The 12,047-nt window shown below is 40.8% G+C and overlaps 1 protein-coding gene across 1 annotated transcript; it reads right to left on the bottom strand.

Annotated features, from left to right (window-relative positions):
- Positions 1 to 695: 695 nt before the first annotated feature.
- On the bottom strand, positions 696 to 11,704 carry LOC149079834 (uncharacterized). Its single transcript, XM_089240329.1, has 2 exons — positions 11,287 to 11,704; positions 696 to 2,048 (listed from the first exon to the last, which is right to left on the bottom strand). The coding sequence occupies exons 1-2, from the start codon at positions 11,441 to 11,443 to the stop codon at positions 1,342 to 1,344; spliced, it is 864 nt and encodes a 287-aa protein (XP_089096455.1). The 5' UTR covers positions 11,444 to 11,704; the 3' UTR covers positions 696 to 1,341.
- Between the last annotated feature and the right edge of the window lie 343 nt (positions 11,705 to 12,047).

Below are 12,047 nucleotides of genomic sequence, written 5' to 3'. Positions count from 1 at the left end.
GGAGTGGTTCCAGTATTAAAAAATAATATTCTGTATTGTATAATAAACCTGAAAGAAAAACCGTAGCCACGCGGACTCATGCTGCCACCTATCCCGATTAAAAACAAACACATTTGGTACAGCTCTTCAAGTAGAATTGACTGTTGGTTTTAAACCGGTGAGCAGAGTGAAAAATTAACATACAGTGTGCATAGCTACTAACACGCACCGCATTTTACTGGCGAACTGTTGATCCTAGAGGCATACTTTTCAGTTAGAAAAAGTATATCCAAATAACGTGCTCAGATATATCATTTGTGTTGCAAGGGGTTGTATAGTTATGGAAAATAATAACTTTTTATACGGACACACTGCGCTCAAAACCCAATGAGAAAGTGGCTGCCCCTTCCTCTCCTGATGCCAGCAAACAAAATTCCACGTTTCTAAGTGCAATATTTACCAACATATTTGAATTCAAGGAGATAAGTTGAGAAAAACATGGTGGTAAATAAAACGACATTTTCAGTCCCCCATTTTATACTTTTCTAATACTTTTTGTAACAAGCAATATGCTTCTAAGATCAACGGTTGTGCAGTAAAATACTGTGCATGCTGGTAGCGATGCACCCTTAAAATTTCTTGAATATCTGTGTCGCGATGTGAGTGCAGCATCATGAGTCGCCTTTCGTGATTTAATTATATAAATAAATATTTTTGGCGATGAGCATTTTTTTTTATTGTTAATGGCAGTAAGTAATAACAATAAAATGCTGTACGAAATAATATACATAGAAGGAAAAAAAAAAGTTCCGGTGGGACTCCTTCTGCCACCTATCGAATAAAAACAAAACCATCTGTTGAAATTATTCAAATAAATATTGGCTGTTGGTTTTAAACCGGTGTGCAGCATGAAAATATTATGTTGTATGATATCATATATTGTTCTTTTTTTATGCTGCACGCAGGTGTGTGTGTGTATGTTATGCGTCATAATACCGAAAACAATATTTTCAAAATTACCGCAAAATTTCAGCAATTACTTTCGATTTTTTTGGTTTTCATCATTGACATGGTCGAACAATCTTTTTTCACATAATATTCCAAAAACTCTCCCTTCTCGCTCCGCAACAATGTAGATCTCCAATCATTTGACTTGAAGGCGGAATCATTTTCGTGGCGGATGACTCATCCCTTCTTGTTTATCACATTGAGGTTATGCCGCGGTACAGCTATTCGACATCCAGGACAAAATCTGAGAAAGCGGGCCTCTTTATAGAAGTGAATTAACGACTAGTGAAAAATTCCGGACCAGAAAATTGCCCCCCCCCCCAGTGTTTTCACAGTGATGGACTATCACTCCTCTCAATCAGAGAATTCAATGGAGGAATAATGGGCAAACTGTCCTACGACCTCAAGAATCCTACTTCGAAAAGGCAGTTTTCTGTTAGCCGGAATACTTCTGATGTGTGGTAGGAGACTCTTGAAGAACAACAGGTCCTCATCTTCGTCGCCGTCGGTCCTCATTATTTTCAGGTCCTCGGGAACCTCTTCCTGTATGTCGTCGACGTCGGCGGCACCATTCTCCTGTAACAACAAGTCGACCTCCCGTGCCCTCTTCTTCCTTCTCTTCTTCTTCGGCGGCTGCTTGGCCTGCGAGACCACCTTCAGGATCTGCGGCAGGTAGCTGTCCGTGTCTTCGGAATTGTTGGGGCTCATGTTTCCGGTCCCTATGATGTCCACTTCGCCCTCCTCGAAGATCACCGTCGGGTTCGTTATGTCCAGCGAGTTGTCGTCGTCGTTGTCGGTGAGTCTGGCGTGGCACGACATCGCTGTCTCCTGCGATTCGACCGTCAGGTTCGGATAGTACTTCTCCTCGTACTCCTCCGCAGTCGATGTCAGCTGCCGCGGCTTGACGTTGTCCTTGAGGAACAGCAGGTGCTTGAAGTGGCACCATTTGGGACTTTCGGTCTCGTCGGAATCGTCGTTGTCGGATCTCGCTGACTTGACCTTGGCCAGTTCTATGGAAAATTGGTCTCTCAGATACTTCCATTTCTTCCTTATCTTCGATTCTGGAAAAAAAATAAAATAAATAAAAGTGTGATTCTCGCTGTCTCTCGAACAAAAATATACAGTGTCCTAGAACAATGCCGCCAAAATCAGAGGGGTGATTGATAACGTCAAGGCAAGCAATATTTCTAATAGAATCTAACTATTCGGTTGATAGGTGCATTATACGGGCTCAGAAGTAGCCAGAAATGACAATCCTGCAAACATCATGAGGAGCGACAAGGTAATTTATTTCTACAATCACAGTAAAGAAAGATCAATCCAGGCAGTCCTTCCTCCCTCGGAGATGCCCTCTACATCCCAATTATTGCATTCAGATGTGAATGTGCATGGTCGGTCAGTGTAAATTAGCGTGTGCTTAATATTTTTTCTTTGGTATATATATATTTTATTTTATTTTTTTCATTTTTCTCTTTTGTTAATCCTGATTGTATCGTGCTGAATGTTCTCTGATTTATTGTTTCCATAGAATGTACATGGTAGTTCATGGCAAATCTGTGTAAATAAGCTTTTTGGTGTTTATTCTTTGGTATGTAATTATATTTCATTATTCTTTTATGTTAATCTTGATTGAATCGTGCTCAACGTGGTTTTTTTTTTTGGATTGTTTCCACAGAATGTATGTAATACTGCATAGCAAATTAGCGTGTATTCAATCTTTTTCGATGGTTTGTATATTTTATTTCATTTTTCTCTTAGTTTATCCTGATTGTATGCACAACAGCTCTGGGCGTGAGCGGTCATCGATCAATCAGTCTACCAATCACAGGCAATTCTATCTGTATATCTCTTCTATCTATCCAATCATTTTGGGAAAAATTTAGTACTCTTCCGTTATAACAATACTACTTGGCGCCTTTTTTTTGTCAATTTTCCTCGAATTTACGTTACGTTACTGGAGATGATGTCACTCTCCGCAATTCATACGAAGGTTTTCAACAACTGACTGATGTGAAGATGAATTCAGGAATGAAAATTCAGCTGCCTCTGCAGGGAATCGAATCCACGTCTTCCCACATGCTGGGTGAGCGAGCTGCACCGCTATGCTACAAAGGCAACGGACCTCTTTCCTTAGAGCTTTTATGCTCCGAAAGGAACCGTACATGGACAGTCAGACCTAACTCAGCCGGAAACTCGCAATTACTGCCACTGCCACCAGATGGCGGCTTATGTGGATATGTTTGACGCATCTCTCCAGTATTCATGCGATGGTTTTACAACCGGCTGATGCGAAGATGGATGTCCATGTACGATCCCGTTCAGCGCACACAAGCTCTGAGGGGAAAAAAAATTCGTTGCCCTTGTAACGTAGTGGTTTAGAGCGCTCACCTGTCAAGTGAGAGGACGTTGGTGCGATTCCCGGCAGAAGCAGTTGAATTTTCTTTCCCGTATTTATCTGCGCATCAGCCAGTTGTAAAACCTTCCTACTTTGGAGTAATGTGTATAAAAATTTGTTCTATATTTTTTGAAAAAAAGGCGCGCGTAAAAAAATAAAAACCATAATGTGCTAATTTGGTGTCGGAAATGCGTGGCATGGTTATGGGGGGGGGGAAGAGAAATTTGAGAGACGAAAACAACGACGAAAATAATCAGCGAGTGACCTAGAGAGTTTGCACGCACGTCAGTGAGCAAAAGAGTGACCTAGACCTTCTGCAAGCATGTGGATGACAAACAGAGTTACCTAGAGAGCGAGGACCCAGGTCAATCAGCGTGTGCAGGCATGGGAATGACCAAACGAAAAGTGTGTGTGAGCATTGAGTTGATCAAAAGAAAAGTGTGTGTGACCAAGGAAGTGACCAAGAGATTGACCTAGAGAGGAAGGAATCAGGTGAGTGAGTGACCTAGAGAGTTCGCAATCACGCAAGTGAGCAAAAGAATGACCTAGACCATGTGCAAGATGTGAATGACAGACAGAGTTATCTAGAGAGCGAGGACTCAGGTCATTGAGCGATTGCAACCATATGAATGAGCAAAAGAGTGATCTAGATCCTGTGAAAGCATGTGGATCACCAAAAAAGTAACCTAGAAATTCAAGGATCAGGCCAACATGTGGCCAAAAGAGTGACCTAAAGAAAATATCTGAGTACATCAGTTACCAAAAGAGTGGCCTAGAGAGCGTGCAAGCATGTGCATTACCAAAATAGTGCCGTAGACAGTCGCTCCTCTACTTGAGGCAATAAATTGTATTTTATTGTGACTAAATTTAGTGATACCCAGCATTTTATCGCATCCCGCAGGACCACAATCCTCTACATTTTCCACGATGATGTTACGTTCAACCCAAGTATGAAAATATAATTTTTATTTGAACCTGTACGTATACAGGGTGTCCTGTAAGTGCTTGCTAATGCGGCCTTTATCTCGCAAACCGTTTGTCGTAGAGGTATGATTCCAATTTAAAAAATGCTCAGAATGTCTTCAGAAATTACCCTGTACCGGTTTTGAGGGTCTTTTGTTTTTTGTTGGCCTCAGAAAAGACAGGGCAACGACTTTCTAATTGGAAGTTGAAGGACAAGGGGACCGTCTGAAAATTTAGATTTTAAATTTTGTTACACACATTGTGTTTTCAATCAGTAAACAGGCGTTTTGAACGCCTTTTGAGCATTTGTTCAAATTCGGGGCGAGCGTGTATTTTATCGCGCTCGTGTAATGTGGAAGAAGAAGTTAAAGGGTGAATTCGGCTACCCGTTCAGTCCAGCGCCTGGGGCACCAGACCCACCTGCACCCCTCCCCCCCCAAGTTGCGGCCCTGTCTACGACGGACGGTTGATGAGATAAAGGCTGCATTAGCACTTACAGGACACCCTGTGTTACTAAAATAAATTGCAAAGGTTGCATAATTTTTTTTTCATTCGGTTTGAATTGTTTTGATAGAATTTGATTCCATCAGGTCTGCTTGTGGGCCACCTACACCATCGTCGCGGAACATAGGTCGAGAAACTGCGTTCTGGGACGTTCCATCCTATGGCGTGTGTCATCTCTAATGATATTCTTTTTCCAGGCCATGCGCAACCCCGGTCTTTCGCCATTGTGGGCAGTTTATTACCGTTTCAGTCCTTTCAAGAATTATCGAGTGAAGCCGGAAATGTTGTATATGCGTGCACCTAGAGTCTATGCGTGAGTATCTACAACCGTGCATGAAATCAGTGCTGCCATCTGCATATAAAGTGTAATAAATTAAATATTTTTATAACCGATATCTCTCGGTCAATTTTTCAAAAATATTGCCGGAAAATTTCTTTCCCCCGTGTAATATAGCGTCCTGTATAGCAGTGGTTCCCAAACAGTGGGTCGCGATTCTCCGGGAGTCGCGAGAGAATGTTAAAAAAAATAAATAAATAAAAGCTTTGATAGTTAAAAGCAAATTTCCATCTTTCACTGCATGAAACCCTCGATCGAGAGCTACGTTACGCGTATGGAAACTTAACCCTTATAGCGGCAATCCCGAAATATCTCGTCAAACATGATTTGCTCTTTACTTCGCCACACCCCGAAATATCTCGGGTTCTTCACAGCTTTTTTACTTCCAACATGCCCCCCCCCACATCTTGCGGGCCCCAAAACCGGAGTTTTCACGGGCATTTATAGCATGAAAAATCATAAAATGATACTATTTGACACTTCTGGGGGTTGCCATGACTAATTCCAGTGTGGCAGTTATAATGCGGATCAGGAAAAATTTTAAATTCGACACATCTCTACAACATGCCTTGGCTGGCTGCTTAAGGGCAACCACCATTAAACAAGAACCCAAATCAGAATTTATTTCGTCGTCAGCCCTATGAAGCTGTCTAACGACTTCACAAAATTAACTTTTTACTACATTAAAGTTAAATAATATACAGGGTGTGCGTAAAAAATCTACGAAGCATTTTAAATATGAATAAGAAAAATCGATCAAAAAGTGCAGTTTTGTATTTACCTAATTATCATGATAAATTTTCTTTTCTATGAATTAAGGAATATTTAAAAATATTACTCACAGATGACGCTGCCTCACAAAAGTACACGACATACATAAAATGCGACGTGAATAGAGAGAGCATTTTTGACACATGGGAGGGTGGTCGTATTTCTTCAAAAAAAAATACGGGGCATCGCCAATCACAGCCAAATCCCGTTATAGCGAAAAAATCTCGTTTTATATAACGAACACTTTTCTAATCCCCCAGATAAGTTTTTCATAGGAATAATGCAAAAATCTGGAATTCCTTTTATAAAGAAGTGATTTCTCCGGTACCTCTTGGAGTTCGTTATAACGGGAACAGTGCTGCTATCTGTACATCAAATTCAGTGATGAGAAATAATTGAATACTTGCAATTAACGATATCTTGGAGAATTGTTTTCTTCAAATATTACAGGAAAATTTCTTTCTGATATAATATTATCACTCCTCTAATGAACATTTGGACTTTTCTGATGGTGTGTGAAATCAAATCTTCCAAGTAAAACTCAACAAAGCATTGACGACAATACACAGAAACACCCAGATATTTTCATACACTAATTAAGAATTATGGGAACAAGTTAGGAAATGCAAACGTTGATGCTGTAAAAGTTCAGCAGATTCTCGCAATTCTGATTAATATTCTGACATTACTTCAAATTGCCGCAGTTCCCAGGCCTCTAATTGTTATGGCTCCCCGCATCCTGGAGTAGGGAGACTAGGCTGTGATCCTCGGTGAGCCCCAAGTCGAACTTTTACACGAGAAATTCTATAGTGAATTTATAGCATGAAAAAAAAAGATAATGACTATTCTCCGGGACCCAGGGCTTGAGTTCTGTCAATCCCACACTTGTGTGGGGGGGGGGGGCATGGGTCTGGAACGCAAATAGCCTTAGAGGCTCCAAAAATTAAGTATTTAAACAAATTCTTTTGGATTATCAAATTGATATTACCCTTATAAATAAAACTTGGTTCTTACCTAGTACAAAATTTAATGTTAATGGATACCAATGCTTACTTAAGGACAGGCTCCACAACACGGGACGGGGGGGGGGGGGGTGTCACGGTTTTTTATCAATAATAGCATCATACAATATCAGCAAACAATTTTCTCACACTTCAGCGACTCTTGAAGCTGTTGCAGAGCAACAATACATATAAACAGATTACCTATGACTTATTTGTGCCACATGTAAACCACCTAACAATAACTTGGATAATTTAAGAGAAATTTTCAACATTAGAATCCCTGTTCTTGCAGCAGGTGACTGGTACTGTAAGTCGTCTTTTTATTCTCCTCAAAGTCTACTAATAGAAATGGTAAAACTCCGAGAAAATTTTGTTTGGATAACTCTATTCAAGTTATCTCTCCCCCCCCCCAACCAACTCAAAACAGTGCGTCTCCGGACGTAATCGATTTTGGCTTAGCCAAAATTTTTTTACACGATAATACAAATGCACACAAAAGCAATCAGCTTGGCAGCAATGACACCAACCATCTGAATTTCCGTCGTGAATTGACAGCACTTCGGGCTTTGGTAGTAACACATACACGTCTCATATAGATAGATAGATAGAACCGCTCACAACCCCGGACAGATGCAAAGCACCTTACTTCCGTTACCTCAAAAGAGGCAGAGTTGTCGGAAAAGTTGGGAAACATTTATAGTGGTGGCTCCCCTTGCTCGAAAGTTTCGAATCACTCGCGTCGTTCTCCCCATTGAGACAGCCAACTCGATGCAACGTACAAGACATTTGACTGAAATGGACAGCTGAACCAATACACGCCTCGTATGCAAATACCCTCGTTATGTACATTATTGATTGATTTGAATCCATGTTACTAATATTTACTCAGTATTTAGCTGCATTATCATATATTAATAGAAAAAAAAGGACTATTTAAAATGCATTTCATATATTTTATGATTGTGGTTTCAGCTATCAATTTTAGCCAAATGGCTTGTATGTCACATCGACTTGATAGCTGTCTTCACAGGGAGAACGACGCGAGTGATTTGATAATTGCGAGAGCGGGGCAAGGGGGACCGCTACTATTAATTTTTGCTAATTTTTCCGCACAACCCTGCCTCTTTTGAGGTAACGGAAGTAAGTTGCTTTGCATCAGTCCCGGGTTGTGAGCGGTTCTATCTATGATGCAAATAAGAGAAAAATTCCGTACCCCTTCGATGTGACAAGAATTGGAATAATATTGCTAGACTCACGTAGCATTTTTTGTTTTTCAATGTGACTGTGGATTTAGTAAATATAGTTAATATAATATATCAACTATAAGTACTCAGTGACGCACTGAGTACTTGAACAGAACTTAAATTATGATAATGTAACAAAACTTTTGATGTAATAACACCTTGGGGGTTTTTTTTTGCGTCACGACACCACGGAGAAAATACATCACATACGTCTTTTCCCCCCATTGCCACTTTTTTGAAGAGGTTGCTTTGGCAGCTAATGGGGTGGCGAACTGTTAATTGTGGTAGCATTTACCTTGTTAACTTTGAGTGCGACAGATCATGACCGATATTGACACAAACATTCTTCTCTCATACAAACACTAACCTCAACACGTTAACACACAGTCTCTACTTTTATTCTCCACAGGCCTTCATGGACAGTTTTTATGCTGGCAGTCGCCCCCGAGCTACAAATTTTATTCTGGTGGCATAATATAGTGGCATCATAGCAGTGGTTTTCAAAGTGAGAGTAGTAATAGGTGTTAATGAAAATTAATAATATATTTAAAATTAACTTGATACTACATTAAAATTAAGCATCATACAGGGTGTTTGAAAAATCCACGAACTATTTTAAAAACAAATGATTAATTTTAAAAAAATCAATAAAAAAAGTGAAGTTTGCATTAAAATAATTGTCATCGTGTAATTTTTTCCTTTGAAGAAAGTAAAAAGTATTTCAAAGTTTCACTCACAGATGGCAGTTCACCACAAAAAATACACGACGCACCATAAAATGCGACACAAATAGCGACAGCAGTTTCTATGAAACATTCATTGGCTGATCATATTTCTTCGATTAAAAAAAACGGGACATTGGGATTCCAAGTACGGGACATAGCCACTTATTGCCAAAAATGACGTCAAAATAACGCGAATTTGCCTAAAATCACTGAGAAACAGCCAATACCTGGAAATGAAGCACTATTTATCGAAATCAGTGTTCGCCGAGAGATACGCATCAAAATTTTTCAATTTTACTCCTCCAAATTTCGTTGAGGAGTGAAAGTACTCCTTCAAATTTAATTTATTTTTCACTGGGTTATTTCTCACTAATAAAAAAATGTCCCTCTTTTTACAGAAAATACCCCTTAAAAAATTTTGGAAGATTTCTTTTAAAAATGATATTTTTAGATCGTAGAAAAAGTTTCAAAGAAACATGACAAATTTGTGCGATATGACATGAACATTCTGAATTCAAACAGTCGCGACGGCTGGCCAAAATTATGTGAAAATATGGGAATGTCCCAGATAAATACCGGACGTACGGCCACCCTAATGATACAGCATCATCTGTGCGAGAGTGCAATTTTTAACTATTCCTTTCAAATTGATGGGAGAAACTGATAAATTTGATATTTTCAAGCTGACAGCACCAAATCAATATCGATTGATTTTCTATTTACAGTAAAGCCTCTTTTTTGCTGCGGACACCGGTGTGGGACAAAAAAATATATATATTCGTCCGCAAAAAAAAAGAGGATTGACCGTTTATTCAGGGGGGGGGTTTGATATGCATACTTTTATTATACATGGGGGAAAATTATAATTAGGCCATTAAAGAGGGGGGGGGGTTGACCACATCTGGTGTCCGTTAACAGGCCCGTCATTTGGGGGGGGGGGGAGTCGAGGAGCAAGGACCCCCTGGCATTTGAAAATACACTAAAAATGGTATATATATACCTATATGTATATATACGAAATATGTATATATATATATATATACACACAAATATATATATACGTACATTGAGTACATGTGCTTCGCCCCCGCCCCCCCCCGGAAAAGGTTGAAATGACAGCCCTGTCCGTTAAGAGGAGTTTTAACTGTCAAACGAGACAGAAAGGATGTTTGATAAGTGACTGTTTCATTAGAAAAAAAAGGGGGGGTCATTGAAGAAATTGTTATTGAAAGGATGGGGGGACTAGAAAATAATTCGTGTCAAAAAGAAGGGGGGGGGGGTCGGTTCCTACAGGAAATAGTTCTCGTCAAAAATATGGGGGGAAGGCGCAGAAAATAATTCTTGTCAAAAAGATGAGGGTGGGGTCACAGAAAAAAAATTCATAACAGAAAAATATAATTGTCAGAAGAGGAGGGGCACCGACAAAGGGTATCAAAAAAAAAGGGGGGGCTGAAAAAAATAATTTTGTTAAAGAAATATGACGACCAAAAGCGCCGCCCCTGCAGATTCCCTCCCCCATCCCTGTGGCACTTTAATGAACCCGGTGTGATGAGCAGCGCAGTTTTTAGCCTCAAATTACATTGGAACCACATGATTATGAAATTTGACACGAACTATCATTATCGAGAGTAAGAATACAAATTCACAAGCAAGTATTTCAAACTGGAGGGGGGGGGGGCAGCAAAGCAGCAACTGGGAGTGGATAAAGCAAGTCCGGTGGTGCCCGGGAGCCGGACCACAGGGGGTGAAAATTTCATCCTTTAACTTTTACTTCAACATAACAAGGGGGTACCAAAACGCGTACTTGTCCCGGCTGAAAAAGCATCTAGTTGCGGCCGTGGGGCACAGCATTTCATTTTACCTCGGGGGGGGGGGGGCGGCAATGCCCATTGTGCTACTAAGATGACACTGTCCCGGAGTCAGAGCCCCCCAAAATTATTGTAAGCATCAATAAATATCTTCTAGTATGAGCAAATTTTTGTGGAGATATTTTTCAACATTTATGTCCATTATGCATGTCTATTTTTTCACCTAAAGGGGGGGGGGGGGGATCTAAAAACCCCATAGCTAGGGCATTACCATTTGACAGGGATCTTTGGCGGGTCCTTCTACAGTGAATTTATAGCATTAAAAAAAAGATCATTGCCTCGGGCCCCAGGGTTGGTGCCCTGCCAGCCCCCACCCTTGTGAGGACAATGGGGGAGGGGGGGGGGCTAAGAAACTTAGGGTCCTCTAACTCATTAACTTGAACTAATAATTTTAAAGACACTTTTAAAGTTGGTTAATTATTTCGTGTAAAATATCGGTAATTATTTCCATTATTAAAAAAAAAAATCATGCTAAACATTATCCATACCTTCAATATCCATAACTTCACTGATTTCCTGCCATTTCTTGGCCGTCACGAATCGATTCAGGTGATTCTTCTGCGTCCTGTCCCACAGAATGGGCCTCTCATGGACCAGATTGATCAGCTGCTGAATATCCATCCTCGATCCATCCTTGCAGGCCATATGCGAGCCAATTCCGTCGATCTCGACGCGTCGGGGCCGATTTTTTTTTTTGTGAAATCGACGAGGTTTAAAGTGTAATTGATCACAAACAACAGGGAAATTGATTTAGGCCTAATGATGAGAAACCCTGCTTGCTTACATGCTCGTCAACAGCCAGCGTCGGTCACGGCTTTGTTAGCAGGGCGCATGCGCTCTCTCGCCCTCGCCTCATCGTCGGGCAAGCAGGCAGGCAACCGAGCCGGGCAGGGTGTAGTGAGTGAGCGGATCCCTTTCTCAGCGCTTGGAGCGGACGCGAAAAAGCGCGGGGGCTCCTCCACTCAGTACCTCAGCGGATATACAAAGGTGGGGGTCCCGGTGCTTTTCTTTCCTCTGCTGAAGGGGGGAGGATTACTTACACAATAGGAGCTGTACTCTTCCAGTGGGGGTACCCTGGAGGGGGGGGTTATTTTTTGTGATAGTTGCCGTGAGAAAACTACGGAAGCACTAAAAGAGGGAGTTTTGAGGGAGGGAAAGGTGGGATAGAATTCATAAAATATTCATGCTTAGACGAATTTTCCTTGGCTAAGATATCCAGGGTCCAGTGCCGTCTTATCACATGGACCCC

This window comes from Pholcus phalangioides, unplaced genomic scaffold, assembly GCF_987345545.1.
Source record: "Pholcus phalangioides strain wild (caught in Gottingen) unplaced genomic scaffold, Ppha-v1.0 ptg000012l_1, whole genome shotgun sequence".
NCBI lineage: Eukaryota > Metazoa > Arthropoda > Arachnida > Araneae > Pholcidae > Pholcus > Pholcus phalangioides.
Note: the sequence above shows the minus strand (reverse complement) of the source record. Positions and strands in the feature narration are given on the sequence as shown.

Coding starts and splice junctions, on each gene's coding strand:
- LOC149079834 (XM_089240329.1), bottom strand. CDS start 11,443: ATGGCCTGCAAGGATGGATCGAGGATGGATATTCAGCAGCTGATCAAT. Junction 2,049..11,286: donor TGAAGTTATGGATATTGAAG/GTATGGATAATG, acceptor TTTTTTTTCCAG/AATCGAAGATAAGGAAGAAA.